The following is a 16,774-nucleotide window of genomic DNA, read 5'->3' as shown; positions in this document are numbered from 1 at the left end:
ATGTTGTTCATATGTAGATATGAAGACTTCGTAAGTAGTTGGCCAGTCCAGGCAGAAGGGGGAATTATTAGCTGAGGGCAAGACAGATAGGTACAGGTGCTTCTTGACAGGACATGGTTTACAAAGAAATGTATAGGCTTGTTTACTAAACAGAAGCAGCCTGCGCTTTCTGTAGTGCTGGTCCAACCCTTCCGAATCTTGTAAGATAAGGTATGTGACAAAGATTTCCCAGATACAGACAAGGTAGGGTAAGGAAGTAAGGGCAAGTTTGATGGCACCGAGGATGAGTCTTGCTCAACAGGAGCGGAAACAAGGTTACTGGGTCATAGACATGAGATGGGGAAGACAAACCCTTGGCTCTCGGGTTCAGCCCCGAAACGCCAGAAGTTCGTCGGATCGCCTGAGGCACCTCAGCCCCCAAACGGGAGAGGGGGAGAGAGAGATCGGACGGTTTGATCAGCGCAACTTGCCAAGCACCCAAGGTCAGTTCCGAAGGCATGCTCGCCTGCCTGGCCACTGACCATCATTTTGGAACATGATCATGAACAGCCCCGGCGGCAAGGGACAAGACTAGACCTCTTCCGGGAAGCCAGGTGAAGCAAGGGGGGAGGCCTCATCTTCGCGAATTGGCCCAAAGGGGAAGTCCCCCATCCTAAAAATAAAAGTTTGGGTAGCTGATTGGCCGGGACGACCCCGCCATGTCAGAGCCCAGGCGCCCAGGTTTTCAAATAGTAGCTGCAAGTTGTTTTTTTGGCAAGAGGTCTTCTTTTATTTCCATGTTACTGTAAGTAAGTATGTGAATAATATGTACAAGAACAGCCAACTGCAGAAACCTATTGTTACCCCTGTGTGAACACGGGGGCGCGTAGAAGAGGAAGAGGGGCTAAGTCGGAGGTGAGTCGTCGGGAGAAGCGGATTGATCACTATCAATGCATCTCTACAGCGGAAACTTCGTGGCGCATATGGTCCTGGTATTGATATTGCAAGCTGGCTTCAAATGACCTACATATTGCTGGAGATTGGCAAACTTCCGGGATTGGTTTACTTGGCACGTTGGTGACAAGACTAAACAAATGCCTGCTAATAAGACACCGGATGAAAATATCACGTCAGCAAGCCGGCAAGGAAAAGCAATACATGTAGCTTTGAGTAACTCTATTTTCTTTGTTTTCTCACCCACCATGATGAAACCTGCAGATTTGCCCGTAGCGGAATGGAGTTGAAGCTTACTAGGTCCAAATGACTGAGCGGCTGTTGTACGTAGTATTAGAGCTTGTGGCTACTGGTTGTTGAACTTTTGAGGATGTGAGAGATGTAGCTGATCGCAAGTCCAGCCAAATACGCCGCGAGTCCCAGTGCAAACAGTTGAGACGTATATTACGAGCCGGCGAGTTCCATGCTATCCGAAACCTTGAGATGGGGTTCTGGAGAAGCTCACCCGAGTCAGGTCCCGGTCAAGGGGGAGGTCCCGTCGCCCTGCATATATTATCGGGAACATCATCGTGGGGCCAAGATTTCACCGGGCCATTCTGAAGAGTGTTATCCGGTCGGGAAGGTAACGTAAGAAAAAAAACCAGTGCTAATGCCCAAGGAATGCATGTGGTAAAAACTTCGCTTGAGTAGGTGTGTAATAGGAATTTCATAGGACGTGAAGAAACTCCTGAGCTATATGTGCTTGTGGCTTACTGCCGTATCAAGATCATTGTGGGAATATGACCAGCAGCAAGAGATGGAAAACCAAATGAAGTTCTCACATATCAGTGTCTGAGGTATTACAACGTCTACCCTGGCATCGCTCTCGAGCTATATAGAGCGAGAGCGAAGAAGAGGAAGCCCTTCTGATTATGACCGAAGCGAAACCGTCACCCACGATCGACAGGTGAAGCCTCTTCTGACGTCGGTTGTAATTGCTTAAGTAACTTGGCTTCTTCATCGCCCGCTGCAATACCCCCGCAGCCTCATACCGCTAATGCTTTCCTCCTCCCGAGATCTCAAAGGTGCACGCCCGCTGGAAACCTTTCCAGTCTAGACGGCTGGCCTCAATGTCACTCGCCGGTATAATCCAGACCCTCGACAAAGAGTTCTGCCGCTCTCCGCTACAAAGTTAAGAGAAGAGAAAAAGACCCCCAGTCAGCACCAGCACCGTTGGCTAGTGAGAGTCTGATTCGGGAACTTGACCAGACCAGTCCAGCCCAATGCCTGGCGCTATTTAGAACGAGCGCTATGCCGGACGGATAGAGAAACCGCCCATGGATAGCACCGGCGCTGTCTTTATCCCTGACTCTCTCCAGTCGCTCCAGCAACTCCGGCCTACATATATGTATACCGAGTCGTCTTGAACGGAGCCGTTGATCAGTCGAAACATGGGCTCGCACCAAGACAACTAACTGTTATGCATAAGTAAGTACGTACATACGCACAATCCGTAGGCGACTCATATCGAATAAGATACCAGATCTAGTTGTATTAGCAGGGACACGTTCTTACCCAACACTGACCTACACTACGTCGTAGCAGTTCATTGCCGGAAGTGACAACCCAGATATACGAGGTATCGTTGCATCGTTTCATCTCTTCCGCCGTTTCAACGTTTGTTTACCTTACCTACCTACCTTACGTAATAAGGCAGCCCATATAGATTGGGTGGAGCAGTTCAATAACCACATACACCCGCCCCCCTGAAAGTTTGTCAAATTCATACCCTTGTGTGAGAGCCCTTGTACAGGTATTTTATGCGTCCGCAATACCTCTATCGTGCTGAAACGTATAATAGCTGTTCAGTGGCGGGATATCTTTTACGGCAGTAACTCCTCTGGTTTTTTATGTTCTAAATGGACGTTCGATGTACTTCCTACACAAATATGGCCTGTCGGTACTTCGTCTGAAGTCCGAAACGGTATCTATCGTTTAACAAACTTTCAGGGATCCTATTGTAGATTGAGGGTGTCCAAGCTCCCATTGCCCTGTTTACTTGATCGCCAAAGCTCTGGCGTAAATTGTGAGAGAGAAACCTGGTTCGACATCGCGTCATTTCATGAAAAAAACGTTGATGGAAAGACCGATCGTGTGGTCGCTCTACCCGTAACCACGGATTCGGAGGATCCGACTGTGCTGCGTTGGTGGATATTAACCAGACTTTGACTGATGGCCCGGGTTTGAGGACCAGAAAGGACCTGTTGTCTGCTACGCTGCTCGTATTGCGCCAGTGAGGATCCCAATTGGAAATTTCCCTAGGTGATGATGATGGATTAACAAGAAGTGATGCTGCGCCCTTCTCAAAGGCACTCTGCAATTTCGCACGGGCAATTTCGCATGCGCCTGGCACTTTGACTTTCCAAGGTGCAAGGTGAAGATCCCGGTGAAAGAGTGGGTCATGATCAGACCAATTAAAGTAAACGACAAGGTTTGACACCAGAAGAAGGGATGAACGGCACGAGTAAGTTATGATGAGACGAAGCGTCTGTATTTGTGTGAATAGCCAGTTGGATCGTAACGGCTTTGGTAAGGTATATACAAGAATTTTAATCTAAATTTTTCCATTGTCCCGCGAGATGAGCAGTGTCATCTGATTTCCCCCATGGGATCCCCCCCCGTAAACGCCTTGTCCCAAAAACTTGAGAGACATGGTCTGCCCCCAAGGCCATAAAATGGTGCATTCATGCGCCCTGAAAGTATATCCCAAGAAGAATAAGATTTTGTGACGTCCCATTGCTAGCCATTTAAGCGCCGGCAACGGGCTCGTTGAGCCACCAGGTGACCTCGGATCGGCCGACATCGAGGCTGCCGAAGAGATCCTTGAAGGCACCCTCGGTGACATCGATCGAACCCGGCGCGCAGCCAGGGCAAGAGTCACGGATAGTGGCTTGGGTGGTCTTGCCCTTGGCGCTGATGGTGATGGTCTTGTCGCAGAGGATGTTGGCAGGCTGGTCCACGCCGTAGCTGGTCTTGCCATTTCCGACACTCATGAACCAGGCCTTCGAGACAGCGACAACATTGCCCTTGAGGGCGCTGTCATCGTAGCCGCAAGAACCCATACCAGGCTGGTAGTAGGTGATGTCGCCAGTGAACTTCTCAGCACTGCTTGAGCCTCCACCGGATGAGGGAGCAGAGGGAGCCGGAGCCGGCGCAGCTTGGGTAGTGCTCTGGACAGGCGGGGGAGGTGCGACAACGGTAGGAGCAGGAGGAGGGGGAGGGGGTGCAACAGTGGATGGCTTAGGGGCCGGAATGAGAGTCGTAGGAGCAACCACCGGAGGGAGTGGGTTGGTAGTGACGGGTGCCGGGACTGGCTCCGGAGATGTCTCAACAGGCTTGACAGCCTCGGTAGTTGGCTTCACTTCAGGAACTGAAGGGCTGGGCTGCTGGGGAGGCTCGAAGAACTGAGCAGCCGGGGCCTTGCTGGTGGTGGGCTTGGCAGCGGGAGCAGCAGTTGTGGTGGGTGCGGCTGTCGAAGCCGGAAGGTCGTCAACCCAGACGGTCTCAGTGACCCACTCGGTAGTCCAGTCGACAACCAAGTCACGCTTCTCGTGGTGGTGATGGCGGGCATGGCCATGGGGCTGCGCAATGGCGACAGAGGCCAACAAGGCGGTAGCAAAAGTAGCAGACTTCATCTTGTATGAGGGTATTGATTCGAATATCAAAGCAAGTCGTGATGATCAAGGACCCAGCCTGAGAGGGGTATTGGGAAGTAATTCCAAGTAGTGTGCTAACTCAAGGAGTGTCTCGGTTTGTCAATTGCTGATGCTTGCAACAGAAGGGTGCAAGTTGGTCGTAAGAGGGTATCGTATTGCAAAGTGTTGCGGAGGTTCGTGACCTAGTCCAGTTCCTCCGAAGAGAATGAGTGTGGTGAGCAGGTGTCTTGTGTAGAGGCCTGAAATGAATGTATACAGTGAGCGCTGCTCATGAAAGGAATGTTGGTTTGTGGTTGGTGGTCACAAGGGGGGACAGATCATGGTTGAAGTGAAAGGAAGTCGGCTCTCTTTATTTGGCTTCCTCTGTGCTGGGCAGTAGGGGCGCGCGCCATGGGGAGCGGAACAAAGACAGGCGAGGGAGTCCCGGCAGGCCGCAGGGGGGGAGGGAACGTTGCTAGGGTCTGGTCCAAACAATTCGGGCCTAACTGAGTAGAGGGTATCGACCTAGAGCATCTCGTTTCCTGGCCGGTAGCCTGACCTTATTGGGTGGGTTTAGGTCTAAAACAAAAGGCGCACTTTGGGACTGCGGCTGGTGTGGGTAGGCCTGTAAAAACTAGAGAGGGAGTGAGCAGAGAACGAGCAAGGCAGTTCGTTAGTGAGTTGGTGGCACATCATCACAAGCTGGCGTCGTTGACAAACCAGAAACCGGGGGTGCGTCCGCTCTACTCCAAAGTTGGTACCTTGCAGCCTGCAGGGGGGACGCCATGATCCAAGAAGCCAATGAGCGAGCCGTCTCTGCCCTCTGTCCCCCCTTGAATTAAACTGGATTAGCTCAACACAAGGGCAGAGCGCATCCGTTCCTGGCGATCTCTCCAATCCCCGTTGCGCAACCGGGAATGGTGGACCAACAGGCTAAGCTGATGCCGTTCAAGTGCTGGCAGGCTGGGCTATATCGTGCGTCGTACTACTCCGGGCTACTACCCAACACACCCGTGGCTTGCATTAGCAGGCCTCCATCCAGGCATCTTACTCTCCGCGCGTGTCGCCTTCGCATCCAGACCAAAAAAAAACTCTTGCGCACTTCAGCTCCACCAGACTTGACTGACTCCGTACGAGCAGCAGTGAGGCCGCTTGTAATTGTCATTGGCTTCGAGGCTGTTAGCCCCTCGTATGTACAGCCTGCCACGGAAGTAGGCACGCAAAAACAACGGGTGGTCCTGAGAGATTGATCTTCGAGACAGAGATCGGTCGACTAACAGCCGGTGGTGGATGGCCCCTGATTAGTACCTAAGCGTAAGCCCTACGGTGCGGCGACAGATAATGCTGAGACTGGCACGACTTGACGATGCAGTCAGCAGTTGCTCTGAGGGGGTACAGTATTAACCTTACAAGTTGCAGTGCCACATGCATAGCATGCGAGACGGATCGGAGAAAATACAGAATCTAGTTACATGATGAAAACCGAAGTCAGTCGTGCGCGAAAAAGCGGGAGACAACCCGACTGCAAGGAAACACCCCCGCTTTAGGGCCCTCTCTGCCCATGTCGCAAATCGGTAGATTGACGGCATATCGCCTTGTCGAGACCAACAGTTGGTCCATCACATATGCATCTGTATAGTACTCTAGGTTACATATTATGAGAGATAAAAATTCAAGAGATCGTACCATGGTCAGGGAATCTTGGTTGGAATACGCAATTGCCTCTCAAAAATGGAGCAATCCTCAAAGTACATAGGAGGGGGATGGGGTCCATTTGACCGACTGCAGCAGACTACTTCAAGAATCGAGGAGAAGTTGAGGAGAACTCGAGGCTGAAGGAATCAGGGAAGTCGGTGTGGCCTAGGCCAGCTGCCTTGGCATCATGATGTCTTGAAAGGGAGAGCCACGTCACTAATTATAACCCTCGAGAGATAGGTTTAGGATGTCGCGTTCTATTCACGTTCAAGAAGCACTCTTACTCTCCCGAGTCTTACTTCTAAAACTGTACAGAAAGATGTTTTCGCGCGAGAAGACTTCACGGTCTTGGTCGACAAGCTCTACAGTCTGGAAAGCCTTCTGGGCCTTCTTGAGAAACTGCATGTCGGCCCGTCTCCTCTTCTTAAAACAGAAGTAGATGGTTGCAGACGGACACAATACCAGGAGGTCAGACAGGGTGGCGAGAAGCAAGGGAATGCAGGTTCAAAATAGACGCAGTCAGCGGCTAGAATGACATCTGGCTTGAAGTTGACCACGTCTGCCCCGAGCGGCTCTCCCCTGTGACACCAACATGCGGTCAGATTATCTGCAATTAGAGATCGCAGGTATAGAATAAAGATTCCATGTATACGGACGGCACGGTTCCAATTTGGGGCGTTGTCGTCGTCTGGCAGAATTCCACTTACCAATTCAATACGGCGGGCTGGACCCGAGAGCCAAGCTTGTTCAATGCCACGTTCTTCTCCATGAGGAGCAGCATGTTAACCTGGTCGGTAACGTACACAGGCTGCGCGATATCGCATCCACTGGCTACTCCAAGTCCAACCAGACCTCCACCGGCACCGAGTTCTAGACTGTGGTCATGACGTGAAGTATCAGCAATCAACTTCTGCAGATCCATAATCCTCTCACTCACGCCTCCTCTTGCTGGAAGCCGGAAGCCTGTACGCCCCACCGGTTTCCTGGTAACACAAGAGGGATAGGGTAACAAGTCATTATGCGCAAGTCCGAACCCACATTCTAGAATTTTTCAAATTGTGTCGGTGATAACGGAGCATGTGCTTTGCCAGGACCATGCCAGCTGGCCATGCCTGCCCTCCATTACCTGACTTCAGGTCTTCGTGCAGCTGGATGGCGTCGGAGAGGAGACCCGAGAAATCGAGATTGGTCGTGGCCGCTGCCTTGAGTTCCTGTAGTGGTGCCAAGTCAGTGCCGATGGCAAGTGGTGAATACTCGGGGGACGGTGACCGCGACGTTTTCGATTCCATGGTGATTATGTGAAGAAGGGAGGAAGAGGAGGGGGACTGCACTGCAGGATACACAATCACTTTTTGAGGACGATGTTTCAGCAAAGTTCCTTAGGCCAATATTCTTATCTCCTCCTTCCTCCCTTGCCCTTTGGCTCAAAGGCGGGTTCGCTGACGAGAGGTTATTCGACTGGCAGGGTCTGTTAGTGCTAGCCTGCCGGCCCGTTTTTGTCGGCGATCGTGGATAGGAGCTTCAGCTTCCCGTCCCTCTCTTCAGCCCAATCTCCCTCCCACTTCGATATGTCGGAGACTCGGAGGGAGAGGGGCCAGATTCTTCATCTTATCTTAATTCTCCGAACTTCACATACCAGTTCAATGTACGTATCGGTTTCCGGAGGGAACCTTTTGAGGAAACCATGTGCTGGGCCCGGCAGAGGAATTTGCTCGTCTACTAGCACGGCTATGCGTGCGAGACATGTCAAATTCCATCACGACGCCGTGACGGTCGACGCGAAGCGGCCGCTCTACGCGTTCGGTATTGTATGTGGCATTATCACCAAGGTAACCTTTTACATGATGACTTTTCTCGTAGACAACCCGCTTGAGCTTCTTTCCTACTATTGTATGTATGATGCGTGTTTGTCCCGTCGCCTTATAACATTCGTTTTGCGCGTAGAGCGCTGTATAGTTGGTGGTATGCGCTGTGCATCATGATATCGCGGCGGACTCTGGTAGCGACGATCTACCTCTTCGTCTGCTTGGCTAAATCTTCACCTCGGGATTATTTCCCCATCAACTCACAATTACCACCGGTGGCTCGTATCTCGGAGCCCTTTTCGTTCATATTCTCTCCTTCAACGTTCTCTTCCCCCTACCCGATGTCATACAGCCTGGCGGATGCCCCGGGTTGGCTTTCGATCGATAGCAGCAGCAGACGCCTATTCGGTGAACCAAAAGATAAAGATGTCCCACCTGGCGAGGTAGTTGGGGTCCCATTTACACTGCAAGCAAAGGACGAGTTAGGCACGACGACTACGAACGCGACGCTGGTAGTGTCAAGGAATCCGTCCCCGAAAGTGAAGATTCCGCTTGCCGCCCAGGCGCAAGGATTCGGACCCTTTTCGCCACCATCTTCACTACTATTACATCCGTCAAAACCGTTCGCCTTTACCTTTGACCGGAATACATTTCAGGCAAACGGGGCTTCAGAGTTGAATTACTATGCAGTATCCGGGGACAATGCACCCTTACCGTCATGGGTCGGCTTCAATCCTAAAAACTTATCTTTCGCAGGCACAACTCCTCCGTTCGAACCGTTGGTCCAGCCTCCCCAGAAATTCGATGTACAACTGGTAGCTTCCGATGTATTCGGGTTTGCGTCAGTCCCGTTGAAGTTCTCGTTGGTCGTTGGGATCCATGAGCTCGCATCGACATCCCCTTTAATTGTACTAAACGCAACCAGGGGGCAACAATTCGAATACACGGGCCTAGTAAATACTGTGGCGCTCGATAATAGACCACTGAGGCCCGAGGAGGTCAAGTCGATAACAACATCCAGCCTTCCCAGCTGGCTTGCGTTTAATAATGAGACCTGGGGCTTGGGTGGGACACCCGGGCAGGCAGCAAACTCATCGAACATCACCGTGTCACTGCAAGATACATTCTCTGGCACCGTCAATATCACCTTGGCGGTCAACTTTCTCACGGAATTATTTCGCCAAAAATTGACTGATCTCAACGTCACTGCTAGCAGCAGCGTTTCGGTAGACGTGAAGACATTCCTGTGGGATCCGTCAGATGTAGACCTGGAGTTGAGCAACGAGCCTACGGACTCCTGGTTGGAACTGGACTCATCAAGTCGTTATTTCCGGGACTGTCCCAAGCGTGCAAAATGCGCTGGACAACACGGTCACTGTCACTGCGACCTCCAAGAGCACTAAGCAGAGGGAGGCACGAACGATGACAATACATATCAACCCAAGTGATAGTGTGTCAACAGCCACAGACCTACCAGCTCCAACAGCTACGCCAACAGCCGGGGCACACCCGGGGGGATCCGCGGTCAATGCTCCTCTTTTGGCAGTGCTCCTCCCACTCGTGGTCCTGTTGATAGCGCTGATTGTAGTGCTATTTTGTCGCCGGCGCAGAAATCGTAGGGTGGACGAAGGAAGAGTCCTGGAAGTATCTGCACCCATTCCCGGCTCATTCGTGCGTCACGACACCGGCGGTCCCGGAAATGGCCCACTGCACACCGTGTTTGATATAGGATCGTCAAAGAGAAGAAAAAAGAGGAAACACACCAATCACAGTACCGCAACACCGAACTCGGAATCGTCGGCAACATCGTTCACAGGGAGTTCGCAAAACAGCTTGCATGGCCATCCAGTGACGCATCAACTTGTTGCTTTGAGGTCATCCCATGGCTCATATGCATCAGAGTTGGATCAACGGTGTATTCGAGACCCAGCAGTTCCTCTACCGCTACGAATACCGACTGTTGTCCAGAAAGGCGACAGTCTTCTATCAGATACAAGCATCGGGGAGGATGAATACGACATCACCCTTAGAGACCCTGGATTGCGTCCCGGCAGAGGCGACAACGAGAGGTCTAGCATTGCATACTTGGACATGCCGAGGATACATGAGCCTTTCAGCATACAGAACAAGCCTGAGATTGCATACCGAACTGAGAGCGACCGCGGTTCGAGCGTTGAGCTTGTGAGGGAAGGATATAGGTGTCGCTCTGTCCGGGAACCGCGACTCTACGTTGAGTGTTCGTGGCATGGGCAGACGAGTCTCTCGAGCGTGGAAGCAAGGCACCGCATTCAAGCTACTGGAGGAGTACAAGCGCAAGAGCTACCAAAGCACGTCCAGCACCCAGACGGCTCGCACAAGTATCCTCAAGACCGGCATAGCCGCGGAGAAACCCGTCAATGCCAACGTCATCTCGAAGCCGACCATCGTCCACATACCAAGCAGACCGGGCGAGTTACGGCAGATCAGCAGGCGCGTGGACGGATCAAGTCCGCTATTTGGAGGCGGCTACACTGCCAACTCCCCTAGAACCCTGACACCGATCACCCAGTCTGCTGCCTCTACTACCAGCGATGTCCAGAGACCACCTCCGACGCTGCAAACATTCACTGCCGCGTCACGTGATAGCGATACATTCTGGGACAGGATCGCGCGGGACTCGCTGGGTATTGCACACAAGGACCTGAGGTCCCCAGTGAAGCCTACAGGTGTGTTTAGCAGAGCCACTGGCCAGGCTCAGGGCGCTTCCAATTGGAGCAATCGGAATTCCAAGGATCTCATGTCCCCTAATCAATGGCTCAGACCAAAGATGGACAGAAGCCCGGAGGAGGTGGGTTTACCCAAGGTACCTCCCAGGTTATCACTATACCCTAGCGTACTCGCATCGTCTGCGACTCAGGGGTCCGTCGCCACATCTGGGTCAGCATCGATGAGAGGCTCCCCGGACAGCACAGGTCGAACAATACGACACGTTCGCCACGGAGACCAGAAGCTCCCCGTGGGTCGGATACGGAAGCAGCAGCAGCAACAGCATGCGCTGTCAACCGCCCGAACTCTACCGAAAACAAAGTCAACAACGCCACCCCCGAGAGAGTGGCCACGACCAACAGCAGCTCATCCGCAGCGACCTCTTCCCGAGACCCCGACGCGGTTGCCCCTGGCCGAGAGGCTGAATGGGGCATTCCATGGGGGAGGACCCGGTATTCATTGAGCAATGGCGGGAGGTGGGGGGGGGGGAGCAACATGTCGAAACGGTCTAATAAGACCTTCGTCAGCAAGCATACGCACGATACAGATGATGGTTGGGAAGCCGTGAGGCCGGATGAGTCGTCTTCGTCTGCGGGAGAGTACTGATTGGAGAATTCCGGCCTTGATTTGAGGCGCGGGACCTTCATATCCCTTTCTTTATATCTGTCTCTCTCTGTCTCCTACTGGGTGGAACCAAGGGGGCCAGTTACTTATAATGTATTATCTTTGCACACGTCAAATGCACTCGTGCATCTTACGGGCTTTTGGGTTCGGCCTGGCTGAGCTCTGCTATTTAGTCCCAAACCAGCGTCGTAAAGGGGCTTTGCTTTTTTCCTCATTCGTAAAATTTGTGGTAAGCACTACAGCATCAGCATTCAAACAGAAGGATCGGGCTTAGCATAGCAATTTGTTATTTATTCACGGATTATCTCGGTTTTCTCCGCAGTATCGCATTCTCTGGCGTGGCCGAACTCCGGCGAACCGAGCATTGGTAGCTGTTGACTGTCGCATCTAGGTAGCTGGAATCTAATCTGAAGGGGCCATATCGCCTGTCCCAAGAACATTGTTGACTCGATAAACTACTGAGTCATAGATTGCCTGACCCCTGACTTTCCATTCGTCTTGAAAGGGGACTTCAAACCTACGAGAGGATTGATTATCATACCTCACATCGAGAGTGATCGAGTAGTCAGTCAAACATGTGGTTGCTGCTGTGGGCTTTGCCTTCAGAATGCCTGCACCCAAATATCACTCAGGAAGATACTTGGGAACATTGCATCCTAGCACCGCAAAAGGTACCTAGAGTTAACCCTTCAGATAGTGGAGGCGTGGCAATACGACCGATGATGCCTTCGAATTCCATTTAACTGAATGCCGAAACGACAGGTGCGAGTGGATGCCGTGACGATGTCATCTCTCTGCAATGTATGGTATAGCATTGTCTGGCCTGATGGGATTGTCAAGCTGCATCTGGCCTCCATCTCTGGCCTGGGCCAATCCATGGCGTGGGGACCAGAAAAGAAGAAAAGTTGCCTAGCTGACGGGATACGTCAGAGTCTGGTGATAATGTCTCGCTGGAGGTATTACAGAGACTTGAGAGCGAAACAAAAAACAAACAAACTGGTTTTGTTGGTCAAAGTATCCGTACTCCGTAGTCCTCTACGCAATTACCGTAAGCCGCCCAAGGGACTGACACAAAGGTTTAGGTAGGATATGATGTCACCGCTAGCGACCCTTACAACACGAGTAAGGTAAACGACGAGGGGGGGGGGAACAACGGGACCAAGCTCGACGGACACGAGCCAGAGGACGCCGCCGGCGCCCCCTTGCTCTGAGGAGTCCAGATCCTCGCTTGTTGACCTAAGTACGGAATGGGTTGCTTGTCATTTCAGCAGCAACAAGGGCCTGGCCAACAGAAAAAGCTATTGGCCAGGACCCTTCAAAAATCTGAGATAGACACGCGACCATCCGTCGGCTTGGTGATACCGGATTGTCGCCCGCCATACAAAGCTGCAGCTTTCCAGAGATATGTAAGTAGAAGGACTTGGGATATGCTATTAAAAAAAAAAAGAAAAGGGACCCCCCCAGTTGCGCGCTTGATGGGAAAGAGATTTTTCAAATAAGGTGACTGGATGATGAAAAAGCACCAAAACCTCATAGGACTCGGATGCGCCCACCACCCAACCATGAGCCCACAGCTCCCACACGATCGATCCACTTCCTGTTCGAGTTCGGTCTCGTCTCCGGGCGTAGTAGCAGCAGAACAGCAGAGGCTAGAGTGGATAGGGACTATATAAGTAAGAATAGGACAGAGTGAAGATGAAGCCCGATCAAGCTAGTGGGAACAGAGAGAGAGCTCTGCCTACATGTACTGTAGACAGATGGAGATAGGGGATCTAGACCACCCAGTCCTCAATAGGCTGCTCATCACGTCTTTACCTGACACATAACCGGAGCCCCTTACGACTATCTGATTGGTTGAGTGTCTCCATGTCAACCTAGTGGGATATATGTACAGAATGAGTGTGTCTCTGAGTCCGTGGACGACATGCCAAGTGCGCGTGCTACAGGGCAGAAAACAACTATGCTTCTTGTTTGTCTCTATTTCAGGTTTCTTGCTTCAACTCTGGAATCCGGGCCATAACTAAGGCGCGTGTTTGATCTTTTGATTGTTCTCCCAACATATGCCTACAGGAGGAATTCTAGAGCTTGACAGAGGCATCCAACATGTGGTGTAGTGGGCATGGAGGTCTCGGTTAGGTATCCGTGCAGACCTAACTAAAAGATAGTTGACGCTGTGTAAGTACCTACCTCGGTAATCTCTGAGATAGCAGGCTTATTACCCACCAGTTATGTACATTGGCATATCTCTTATCCGTACATATTAGGTATCAATTATACAAATCGAATGCATTCAGACCGCTGGGGCGTGAGTGAAGATGTTCATGAGCCCGCTCAATGTTATGTTACGCCCTGGATGCGAGTACATAGTACATAACCTACTGGATACATTTGGTAGAGGCGAGCAGGCGAGAAACAGGCCGAGAGGGAGAAAGGGAGAGAGAGCGAGTGAGCACAGATGGCGAGGGCGGGCGGTGGTTGTACCCCGCCTTCGCAGCAGTTCAAGGTGCTGGTGCTGTCCCTCCATTTGCTGCCAGGAAATACATGTACTTCGATACCAGAGCCAAATCCCATTGGGTTTTCTCAATTGCCTACCTGCACCGCAACGCACCACCCTTTGCTCACTGGCTGCATCACTGTGGGAAATCAGTCACCTTGACCTTAGTCCTCTGGCCCAAACAACACCAAGCATATCACACTTTGGTAGTGTGAAAAATTCAATCCTTCTTCCGACGACGGGCTTCCTCATCTCCCCCCAGCTGCAACCTTCTTTCCCTAGGTATTTTGACATCACCTCTGTTGCCAGCTACCACATTTCTCGTCGGCGATTCCTACATCCCACTACAACCATCATCCCCGCCAAAACCTCAACGCCCGTAGCCTACCGCTGCGGTAGAAAGTCCTTTCAACATGGGTCAAACACTCTCTGAACCCATCGTCGACAAGGTAAGCTTCATACTGTCCACACGTGTCATGATTTCACTCGCGTCGGCCGCTTGGCCCTCATGTTGCCTCCTTGGCCATGTCGGACGCTGCTCATCGCCGCGCAATCTCCTGGTTTCATACTCCACACTTTGTGTATCTTTGTCCTCATTCTCTCTGCCCAAGGCTCTGGCAATGGCGCGCGTATGCTCGGATCACATCGCATACCTGCCATGGAGAACGAGCATCCCGATCCGTAGCCAGATGGCCTTTTTTTCCCATAGTGTCTAGTGAGGGGTGGCTGGATCTTGCACACAGGACACGGACCGCTGACAAATGATGTAATGCTCTAGGAGTCACAAAAAGGCGAAGATGCCCGCATGCTTTACGGTGTATCGGCGATGCAAGGATGGCGCATTAGCATGGAAGACGCCCATTGCAGCGTGCTCAACCTGATCAAGTCCGACTCTGAGGAGGCGAAACAACACACGTCCCAATTATCCTTCTTCGGCGTCTTTGACGGACACGGCGGAGACAAGGTCGCGCAATTCGCCGGAGAACACATGTACGACATCCTCCTGAAGCAGGACACGTTCAAGGCCGGCAACTACGAGCAGGCTCTCAAGGACTGCTTCCTTGCGACCGACCGCGCCATCCTCAGCGGTATGCACTGCAAACCACCATGCGATGGAAATATGGGCGAAATGGATAAGCTGACCAAGATGACCACATACAGATCCTAAGTACGAGGAGGAGGTTTCCGGTTGTACTGCTTGTGTCGGTCTAATCACTGACGACAAGATCTACATTGTGGGTTGACTTGTGCCAAGGCTAATCATTCCTCTACTGACTCCTTGCCAGGCAAATGCCGGTGATTCTCGAAGTGTTCTGGGAGTCAAGGGTCGGGCCAAGCCACTGTCCTTCGACCACAAGCCGCAAAATGAAGGTTCGTGCTACATTTCATGACAATGGTAGCTCTGATTTCAATCTACTGACACTTGACTTGTTCGAACAGGTGAGAAGGCTCGTATTACTGCCGCTGGTGGGTTCGTCGATTTCGGCCGCGTCAATGGTAACCTCGCTCTGTCTCGCGCTATCGGAGACTTTGAGTTCAAGAAGAGCGCCGAGCTTGCCCCCGAGCAACAGATCGTCACTGCCTATCCCGATGTAGTTGTCCACGACCTAAGCGACGATGATGAGTTTTCGGTCATTGCTTGTGACGGTATATACCTCCCCCGTCGAGGAACTGTTGGACACCATGACTGACGTTGGCAATAGGTATCTGGGATTGTCAGTCTTCTCAAGCCGTTGTCGAGTTTGTTCGAAGAGGTGTTGCGGCGAAACAAGATTTGGAGAAGATCTGCGAAAACATGATGGACAACTGCCTCGCATCAAATTCCGAGACCGGCGGAGTCGGCTGCGACAACATGACCATGATGGTCATTGGCTTTTTACGCGGCAAGGACAAGGACACCTGGTACGAAGAAGTCAGCGGTCGCGTAGCCAAGGGCGATGGCCCCTGTGCGCCGCCGGAATATGGTATGCCACCTTGAACGACTCCCGGGCTGAAGCGCTACTGGACCAACCACTGACACGTGCCGATCCAGCCGAATTCCGAGGACCTGGTGTTCACCATAATTTCGATGATAGCGACAGCGGTTATGATGTTGAGACGGGTCAGAAGTCAAGAAACTTCGGTATTGGTGGGTACAAGGGTCGTATAATCTTTCTTGGCGATGGCACTGAGGTCTTGACAGACTCAGACGACGCCGAGATGTTCGACAGCGCCGACGAAGACAAGGACCTCGCCAGCCAAGTGTCCAAGTCCAACCCTGGAGAGGGCGAAGACGCAAGCAACGGCCAACCTCCCCGAGCTCCCTCGCCACCTTCGAGCGAGAAGAAGACGGGCGAGTCTACCGAGACCAAGACGGAGCCTGCTACGAAAGATACCCGGCGACCGAGACGAAGGCGGTGAAGAAGGAGGAGGAGACCAAGCCCGAGACGAGCGTCACGACCAAGGACTGAGTACCACACTAGGGGTATTTCTAACACGTCTGAAGATGGTATACCTGCTATTAGTAGGATAGGAGATGTCTTTGGTAAACCGAAACTCATTGCATGACATTTTCCGCGCAATGTTCTGGGTGGGAGGATAGACCGTGTGAATTAGCAGGGGGGTCGGATGGTGAAGCTTGTTATGGTCAGCAGCACCTGAAGATGTTGTCTAGAGGCGGCAAGTGTGGAAAGGCAGGGGGTTTGGCGGTTGGCAGACAGTACTGTCTCTCCTATCTCATTCAGGGGGGGCATGGGCGATAAGCGAGACATAGGGCGAGATGATACCACTATTGCCATTGTTATGCGGTTGAAGACATCCGATAG

General features: G+C 52.0%; 4 protein-coding genes across 4 annotated transcripts; 2 read left to right on the top strand and 2 right to left on the bottom strand.

The window, feature by feature from the left end:
• Positions 1-3,719: 3,719 nt before the first annotated feature.
• PG994_006163 (Non-Catalytic module family expansin) lies at positions 3,720-4,607 on the bottom strand (the record flags this gene model as incomplete). Its single annotated transcript, XM_066857572.1, has 1 exon — positions 3,720-4,607. The coding sequence occupies one exon, from the start codon at positions 4,605-4,607 to the stop codon at positions 3,720-3,722; it is 888 nt and encodes a 295-aa protein (XP_066716841.1).
• Positions 4,608-6,569: 1,962 nt separating this feature from the next.
• Positions 6,570-7,591, bottom strand: PG994_006162 (uncharacterized protein; the record flags this gene model as incomplete). The annotated part of the gene is made up of 4 exons (XM_066857571.1): positions 6,570-6,722; positions 6,758-6,881; positions 7,010-7,177; positions 7,341-7,591. The coding sequence occupies 4 exons, from the start codon at positions 7,589-7,591 to the stop codon at positions 6,570-6,572; spliced, it is 696 nt and encodes a 231-aa protein (XP_066716840.1).
• Positions 7,592-10,352: 2,761 nt separating this feature from the next.
• PG994_006161 (uncharacterized protein) lies at positions 10,353-11,315 on the top strand (the record flags this gene model as incomplete). The annotated part of the gene is made up of 1 exon (XM_066857570.1): positions 10,353-11,315. One exon carries the CDS (start codon positions 10,353-10,355, stop codon positions 11,313-11,315), a length of 963 nt encoding a protein of 320 aa, XP_066716839.1.
• A 3,034-nt stretch (positions 11,316-14,349) lies between these two features.
• Positions 14,350-16,370, top strand: PG994_006160 (Protein phosphatase 2C-like 2; the record flags this gene model as incomplete). Its single annotated transcript, XM_066857569.1, has 7 exons — positions 14,350-14,419; positions 14,749-15,058; positions 15,132-15,205; positions 15,257-15,341; positions 15,411-15,617; positions 15,674-15,934; positions 16,003-16,370. The coding sequence occupies exons 1-7, from the start codon at positions 14,384-14,386 to the stop codon at positions 16,368-16,370; spliced, it is 1,341 nt and encodes a 446-aa protein (XP_066716838.1). The 5' UTR covers positions 14,350-14,383.
• Between the last annotated feature and the right edge of the window lie 404 nt (positions 16,371-16,774).

Source organism: Apiospora phragmitis (genome assembly GCF_038363925.1).
Source record: "Apiospora phragmitis strain CBS 135458 chromosome Unknown utg000006l:1.0-5683423.0:1.0-5690449.0, whole genome shotgun sequence".
In the NCBI taxonomy this organism is placed as follows: Eukaryota; Fungi; Ascomycota; class Sordariomycetes; order Amphisphaeriales; family Apiosporaceae; genus Apiospora; species Apiospora phragmitis.
Note: the sequence above shows the minus strand (reverse complement) of the source record. Positions and strands in the feature narration are given on the sequence as shown.